The sequence below is a fragment of the Zingiber officinale genome, chromosome 1A, assembly GCF_018446385.1.
Source record: "Zingiber officinale cultivar Zhangliang chromosome 1A, Zo_v1.1, whole genome shotgun sequence".
Classification (NCBI taxonomy): Eukaryota; Viridiplantae; Streptophyta; class Magnoliopsida; order Zingiberales; family Zingiberaceae; genus Zingiber; species Zingiber officinale.
Window position 1 is genome coordinate 89,201,344 of NC_055987.1, and position 8,327 is coordinate 89,209,670.

General features: G+C 37.1%; 1 protein-coding gene across 1 annotated transcript; it reads right to left on the reverse strand.

The window, feature by feature from the left end:
- Positions 1–763: 763 nt before the first annotated feature.
- On the reverse strand, positions 764–7,345 carry LOC122026761 (stromal 70 kDa heat shock-related protein, chloroplastic-like). The gene is made up of 8 exons (XM_042585486.1): positions 6,695–7,345; positions 6,020–6,272; positions 4,290–4,369; positions 3,188–3,330; positions 3,007–3,105; positions 2,581–2,770; positions 1,491–1,889; positions 764–1,369 (listed from the first exon to the last, which is right to left on the reverse strand). Exons 1-8 carry the CDS (start codon positions 7,229–7,231, stop codon positions 971–973), a joined length of 2,100 nt encoding a protein of 699 aa, XP_042441420.1. The 5' UTR covers positions 7,232–7,345; the 3' UTR covers positions 764–970.
- Between the last annotated feature and the right edge of the window lie 982 nt (positions 7,346–8,327).

Here is an 8,327-nt window from a genome sequence, read left to right on the forward strand (position 1 = left end):
TGAAATTTCCATCCTTATCTATTGTTGATTCATACCCCCTCCTTAAAGATGGTGACATAACAAATTCTAATTAGAAGTATGTCTCTCGCTACACTTATCAGAAAAATATCCATTAAATGTGTGCAAATGAAATGGATTCCTTTGAAATTCGACCATTGCTCATGGAATTTTAATTCAAGTTATTGTTTTAGGAGCAATAATGATTCGTCTAGGGAATAAATAGATGACACCCCCAAATTCATTGAGTTCTCGTACAAACACAAACAAGAAAAATGTTAGTACGAGTGAGCATATGCAATTACTAATGTCAAATATGCAGCCGAAATAATAACAAAAAATTACATTGGATATTAGTTAAATGAGGGAGAACCTCGAAAAGAATACTCTTCTTTCTTCTCCTCCCAAACCTTCACGAGTAAACCTACATTGCCTTAGAACTTTATTGCGCAATCAGCGGTCAACACTCCAATCTTTCTCACTCGATCAACAAAGATCTTGCATATCATTCCTCTCATCTGTGATATTGCGTATAGTCGCACCAAAAATCCAGATCCCTATTAACTAACAACTACTTAATTCCATAGCATTATGTGACCTAGGAAGTTGGCTTTTAGATTCGCTAAAAGATCCAAGCAGTTTTGAGGACAATCTAGTAGTAGGCATATACAATGTATCACCACACAAATCATCTTGCTTTCAGAACATTACTAGATATGATATTTCCAACATGCAAAAGAGAGTGCAATTGCATGCAACTTTCCTCTGAAAGCTAAGTAAATCCTCGATTCGACTTTTCCAGGGGCATATCAAGTGCTCAAACTAACAGGTTTGGTTAGCAAACATCCCATGTGTTTCCCCCACGAGTGTTTCTAGCGTTGCTCTTCCACATATAAAAACCACATGGATTTTTGAAAATTTTGAATCCTACTAAACTTCATTCCACTGTGCTTGTGATTCTTCCCAACCATTTTTATTGGCTATCGGTGAAGTCGGCATCAATTACATCACCATTATCGGACCCCTTGGAAGATGATGTTGCAGAGTCACTATCAGCTCCAGGAGCAGGACCAGCGCCACCTGCACCTGGTTGATTATAGAGTGATTGGCCGAGCTGCATCACCTCCTGGTTCAAGGCAGCCATCGCATCCTTCATGCCCTGAGAAGATTCACTTGCAACAGCATCTTTGAGATCCTTGAGTTTTGCTTCAACCTTCTCCTTGACAGCTGCAGGTACCTTATCTCCAAGTTCCTTGAGCTGCTTCTCTGTCTGGTAAATCACAGACTCAGATTGGTTCTTCGTGTCAATGGCATCCCTCTTTTCCTTGTCTTCTTTCGCAAACTTTTCGGCTTCCTTCACCATTCTTTCCACCTGCACATATCCATATATTGCAGTATGAAGTAAACTCTGTTAAAGGCAATGAACACTAGAAATGAGGCTGAAAGCTTTTTTAGATTTATAAAAATTAGTTAAATGCACTGGAAGATCCTACCTCATTGCTAGGTAATGTACTAGCTCCAGTGATGGTGATGTCTTGTTTCTTTCCGGTCCCCTTGTCCACAGCAGTGACGGACAGAATTCCATTGGCATCAATGTCAAACTTCACTTCAATCTGGGGAACACCTCGTGGTGCTGGAGGGATTCCATCAAGTCGGAAACTGCCGAGTGACTTGTTGTCTCTCACAAACTCTCTTTCTCCCTGAAGAACATTTATCTCAACACTAGTCTGACCATCAGCTGCTGTAGAGAAAACTTCCGATTTGGATGTGGGCAATGTGGTGTTCCTTGGAATGATCTTTGTCATTACTCCACCCAGTGTTTCTAAACCAAGCGACAGTGGGGTGACATCGAGAAGCACAATGTCACTAACATCGCCGGATAAAACTCCAGCCTACATGTGTAAGTGCAAGAGACAGTAAAATGAGAACACAAGTTAACAAAACAGAAGGCAAGACAAGTAGTGCCAATACAAAAAAAATATCATTAAAAATTGGTGTATAGAATTGGTAAATAAGCATATCATCATTCAATTTGTCATAATCAGCACATTATCCAGTGGATGTAAAATGATTCTTGAACTTGTTTGTTTGAGAAAATCAATTAGTTCTCGAACATTTTGTTATTAAATTTAACACAAACTCCTTTTGTTTCGGACCATTAAAATAATCAGTCCTCTACACAGCACATCTAATTCAGTCAATGCTATCTCATTGAGGTTGTTATTGGGGACTGGTAGAACTAGTAAAATAGTTGGTTAAAAACGTCGCTTGAAAACTAAATAAATATCTTAGTGCACTATTGATAAGAGGGGAATATGTGGAAAAGCATTTCATGTGTGAATTTGAGAGCATACAAGGCTGCATAAACAGACTTATAAAACAATGGAATTCAAATGCATATAAACATCTTGGTCGTTAAATTGGTACATTCATAATAATCACACAATCTAAAGCTTTGCATCATTGCTCATGCATTCAGAAGTTTCAAGGACTAGGATTCCAAGCCCTGATTTGTCCTTTAGTTCATCATCCACTAGAAAGTTTAGTAGTAAGCATAAGAGTGTAAAAAAAACAAGGACAAACCTGCACTGCAGCACCAAGAGCAACAACCTCATCAGGATTGACAGTCACATTGGGCTCCTTCCCAGTCAGCTTCTTCACAAGCTCTTGGACTGCTGGGATACGAGTTGATCCACCAACAAGGATTACCTCATCTAAGTCCTTAAATGAAAGCTTTGCATCTTTCAAGGCACTATCAACAGGGGTTCTAAGCCTGATATAAGAAAAAAATGAAAAAAATAGTGAGTGCCAAACAAAAAACCAAAAGAAATCACACATAAGTACAATAAAATGTAAAACATCATGTCACTATTGAAAAGATGAATCTATCAAATCGTTTAACTTTCTATATCATAAAAAGCTCAAACAAAAACAAATCTGCAATATCTTTAAACTGCCTTGTCTCATATCCCTGACTATAGTACACCAAGTAACTAGGTTCTGGCATACCTATCAAGAAGGTCTGAACATAGTTCCTCAAACTTGGCCCTTGTAAGTGTTGTCTCTATGTGCTTGGGACCATCAGCAGTGGCTGTGATAAAGGGTAAACTGGAGAAAGAAGAAATACACAATCATATTAGAAAGGTATTATAGTCAGTCATGGTTAGGTAAACATGGAAGAGAAACTAACCTAATGTTTGTTTGAGTCAAGGAGGACAATTCCATTTTAGCTTTTTCTGCAGTTTCAGTTAATCTTTGAAGGGCTTGCTTGTCTTTCAAAAGCTCAATTCCTTCATTTCTCTTGAAATCAGCAGCAAGCCAGTCAACAACTCTCTGGTCCAACATAAGTTACATTAGCACTAAAGTAGGAGTATGGTACATACTATTAAAATAAATGAATTAACATAAAACATGATTCGAATTGGGACATGTCATATACATGTAATCCAGAAGTCCAGCAAGTCAGTTAGCAAGTGTTTATTAGCTGCATCAGTGAAAGATTCTGATGGTGATGCATACTGTCTAGATCACATCTTTCAGGAACTACTGCATGAACATCTTAAGCATTGAACTTAAAAAGCACATTCCAGAACTTATCCCTTTAAGCTACAAGTTACTGAAATGGCTGCATTTAGGTTTAATAAAGAAAAGGTTGTTTAAGATGTGGCAAAAGACGATTCGCTCGCCTCCAGCGCCCCAGCCAACCTGTCCCTAGACCAACACATAGGAGGACAGGCGACGACTAGCTATTAGTACGGGTGGAAAAGGCATGGAGGAGGCATTCTCGGACACGCTGAGTTTCGACTCCAAGACCTTATGTGGCAACACCTCATGTCTTAACCACTACACCGCCCCGAGAGGACAAGAAGAGGGGAGGAGAGGAGACAAGAGGAGGAGAGGAGGCTGTTTAAGAGCTATGAGAGGCGGTGGCCATAACGCAAGCAACATGAGTAATTAATTTAGTCAGTCTACAAGGCAACCTAACCACAGTACGAAATAATTATAATTAGACAACTCAATCAGTTGGCTGAACAAACAGTGTAAACAGAAATACAAGATATTTAAGAATTTTATTGGCAGAATCAATTGCATGTAACTCAAACAATTGGACAAAATGGTTAGGCAGTAACAAAATGTCATAACTGCAACAATTTTCATTACCAATAGCATCTATAGGCACAATGATAACACACTGAACTGTAGAGCAGGAGCAAATGGAAAAAAGCCAAATTCAGCATTTAATAACAAATATATAAGAAATGATGTAGAATTAAACATATGGAAAAACCAACCTTGTCAAAGTCATCACCACCAAGATGTGTGTCGCCAGAAGTTGAGAGCACCTCAAAAACACCATCTCCAACCTCAAGAACTGCCATATAATTGGATAACTGAAGTTAGTATATGCTGAGAAGTGCATGAATCACATGAACAGGAACAATAACATACTTAACAAAACAGAAAAAAATGGTATACAGAGTAATGGAAGTCTGAATTTCTAGTTTCTGGAATGAATGTGGAAATATGTAGTGAAGAGTGAAAAAAATAGACCAAAATAAATTTCAATGCTTTAAAATATTGAGTGAAATCCATAAGCACCAGTAGTTTGACTTGTCCAATATAATATCAGTAAGACCATTCAAGTACAAATCTCATCAAAGCTCTCTCTCTCTCTCTCTCTCTCTCTCTCTCTCCCTCGAGGCAGCAGAAGGGAACCAAATTGTCACCTAGGGATTTTTCTTCCAAATGGGACGCACAACTACGGGATATTGGGCTGCCTACCACGAGCGTTTCTCGATTTACCAGTCACCCCAGGTTCAATGTTACTTGGTTCAACATCTCTCTCTCTCTCTCTCTCTCTCTCTCTCTCTCTCACACACACACACACACACACACACATCACTAGCTGCCACTTCTCACTCAACTTGTATGTTTGGGTTTCTCAACCATTTGATGTATTCTTCTCTTCCATGCCCTATCCATCATATAAAACACCCAGTAAAAGGATCTGAATGTCAATCTTCAGCCTCAACAGGATCTTATATAAGCTTATAAACAAGTTCTACTATTGCTTAGTTTAAGTGAAAGGAAAAGAAAAGAAATGAATTGAAATATCTTATTTCAATTCTATATAACTCTTCTTTGTTTACTTGAATGGAATGTAAAGTAAAGATATAATATTAAATACTTATTTATGTATATTCAATAAAAAACAGTTCACTCCATTTATGCCTGAATGGAACTAAAACAAAGGAATTAGATGAAAAATTGAATTCCTTCCTCTTTATTTTCTCCCAAGTAAGCAAGAGAAATTAATGTTTTTATCTTCTTTCCTTTCTTTTGTTTCATACTTCCATCCAAGTAAACAAAACACTAATTTCTTTTATGAAGAAAAAAACCATTTTGTCTTGACAAATTCTAGATGCTATATTTAAGCAAAAGAAAAAGCTGTTTGGGACTAGCATGATGTCTTGACCATGTTGGAGCCGAGCTTCTGTATGAAAGACAATGCTTCTATTGTAAATTTTTTCATAAGAAATGAAAATTTGATAGAAGCTGATACCACTTCATGCCCTATTCAATCTTTCAAATCAATTATTTAAACTTACTCATGGCCATCTAATCTGATCCTATTAATCTTATGTAATACAACTATGAATATTGTATTGTCAACAAGGAAGATATTCTGAATAGTAACCCAAATGAAGCATATATTATGTCATGTGTCAACCAAATTTCCAATTATCATAACCCCTATTATTACATCAATCAGGTAAAATCCAGTATAATTACCAAAAAAGTAAAAATAAAAGGCTAATATTGCTAATTTGCTACCTATAACACAGATACCATATTCATATCCTATAAAGGTGTAATATAGAGATTTTACATATCCATACAATGTTATAAAAAATTCCAGACTGTTCAAATAATAGATGTCTGATCAAGTCTAGTGCCAAAGTTGGCGCAGAAAGCAGTGACACAAAACCAGCAAGAAATGACTGCATATAAGTCCTATTACCTGAAACATCAAATGTTCCACCTCCCAAATCAAATACCAAAATTGTTTCATTATTCTTCTTTTCAAATCCATAAGCTAATGAGGCAGCTGTTGGCTCGTTAATGATACGAAGGACTTCTAAACCAGCAATACGACCAGCATCCTTTGTAGCTGTTCTTTGAGAGTCATTGAAGTAGGCAGGAACAGTAACCACAGCTTTCGTAACCTTATCATTCAAAAACTTGGACGCATCATCCACCAGCTTTCTTAAAACCTGAACACAGTGGAAAAGAGAGATCTCAACAATTAAGGCCCAAATAGAAAATTCAATTTAGTCTAAAGATTTACCAATCAGAATACTAAAATCATGAGCTATTCTTAACAAAAGCATTAAATTAACAACAAATATTTGCAACAATTGTAAAATTGATTTTAAGGGGCATAATAGCCTGAAAGTAATAAGCATTCTTTGCAACCCATCATTACAAAGTAGGAACAATTATTTTTTAAAACTTAATTGACATTGAATCATATGATCTTAAGACCTTAGCACGGGAAAAGGCAAAGATTAATCTCGTGATATATAACAGGAAAACAACTTGTGCATGTACGTCAATTTCGGCCAGTATATAATTAGCAGACAGATTCTACCATTCAAGTTAGTAAACTATTCAAAAAAAGGACCATATAAATTACCTGAGCCGAGATCTCTTCAGCAGCAAACTGTCTGCCGATGGCAGGGCAATCAAGCTTAACATTGCCATTCTCATCTCTCAGAACCCTATAGGAAACTTGCTTTGCCTCCTCGTCCACTTCAGACATCTTCCGTCCAATGAACCTCTTCACCGAAAAGAATGTATTCTCGGGGTTGACCACTGCCTGGCGCTTGGCAATCTGCCCGACCAACCTGTCGCCGTTCTTCGTGTAGGCCACGACCGACGGCGTAGTCCGCTGTCCCTCGGCGTTGGTCACGATGGTTGGCTTCCCACCCTCCATCGCGGCGACGGCCGAATTAGTGGTGCCGAGATCGATCCCAACCACCTTTTCGCACGCCACCCGCAAAGGCCTGTAGCCTGACCCATGGCCCCGTCGCCCTGACAGACGAACTACACTCGGCCGGCGGTGGCCCAAAAAGAGGGAATTGGAAGCAGGAAAACGGGAGGACGGCATCCGAGAAGAGGGGAAAACGCCGGAGGAGCCAAGGATGTGGATTTGCGCACACGAGGTCGCCATAGTAGGTGGAATTAGAAATTGAAATCAATAAGGCAAAACCCTAATCCGTGGGGAGAGAGCTTCCGGAGTGCAGATTAGCGGAGACGACTCACCGTTGGACGAGGGAGGCGAAGCGATAAGGTGAGGGTTTTATTGGGGACGAACAGTGTCGGCGTGGTTGCGCGGAAGACTCTGGAAGGAATTCAAAGAACAGAGAAACAGCGTCCGAATCCAACGGCTACTGTAAACCAGATGCCGTGAGGACGTGTACGTGGCGGCATCTGTTTGGAGTTAGTCGCTGGTCGATGTTTCAGTTAGTCCAATTAATCTCGTCCCGAAGGTACTTAACGATACAAAATTTATATATCGTAGGAGCTCCTTAAAAGGAATCCAATAAAAATATAAAGCTTTATCAAGAATTTATGGAGTTGAAGGTCGTCTGATGCCATATCAAAATTTATAGAAAGGCTGATATAAAAATGGTTAAATATAAATTTTGCAACACTTAATATTTATTAGCTTTGTAAAAAAATTAAAAATATATTAATTTTTTTATGGTGATCATCATCATGTATAGAGGTGTAAATGAGTATTAAAAATCTCATTGTGTTGAAGATGAATTTAAGATATTTATTGAGTTCTATTAACACTATTATTATCTTTATAAATTAGATGGAATATTTATCTAATATAGAGAATGTATATTATTTTTAATATATTATAAATATTTTGAAATTATAAAAATACTATATTTTATATATTAAAAAAATAAAAAGTAATAAAATTAAAATTTACACAAATTAAGAAATAAATTTATTCATAAATTATTCTTTAACATTAACAAAATGTTATTCATCTAGAATTTTCATCTAGATAGACACGTAAATGATGGGCACACAAAAAATAAAATGGTGGGTCCCATCATTTATGTGTCTATCTAGATGAATTTTTTAGATGAAAATTCTAGATAGATATCGCAGCTCTTTATTAATATTAAAATTTATTTATTTTACATATTTTTTATTTTTAATAAAAATAAATGAACTGAACACTAAACTTGTTTAGGAATAATCAATTATTTATTCAATATTATTGAGAATACTTTTAATGGTAATTA

Coding starts and splice junctions, on each gene's coding strand:
- LOC122026761 (XM_042585486.1), bottom strand. CDS start 7,231: ATGGCGACCTCGTGTGCGCAAATCCACATCCTTGGCTCCTCCGGCGTT. Junction 3,331..4,289: donor GTGGTGATGACTTTGACAAG/GTTGGTTTTTCC, acceptor ATGTTGGACCAG/AGAGTTGTTGACTGGCTTGC. Junction 1,370..1,490: donor GTACATTACCTAGCAATGAG/GTAGGATCTTCC, acceptor GGATATGTGCAG/GTGGAAAGAATGGTGAAGGA.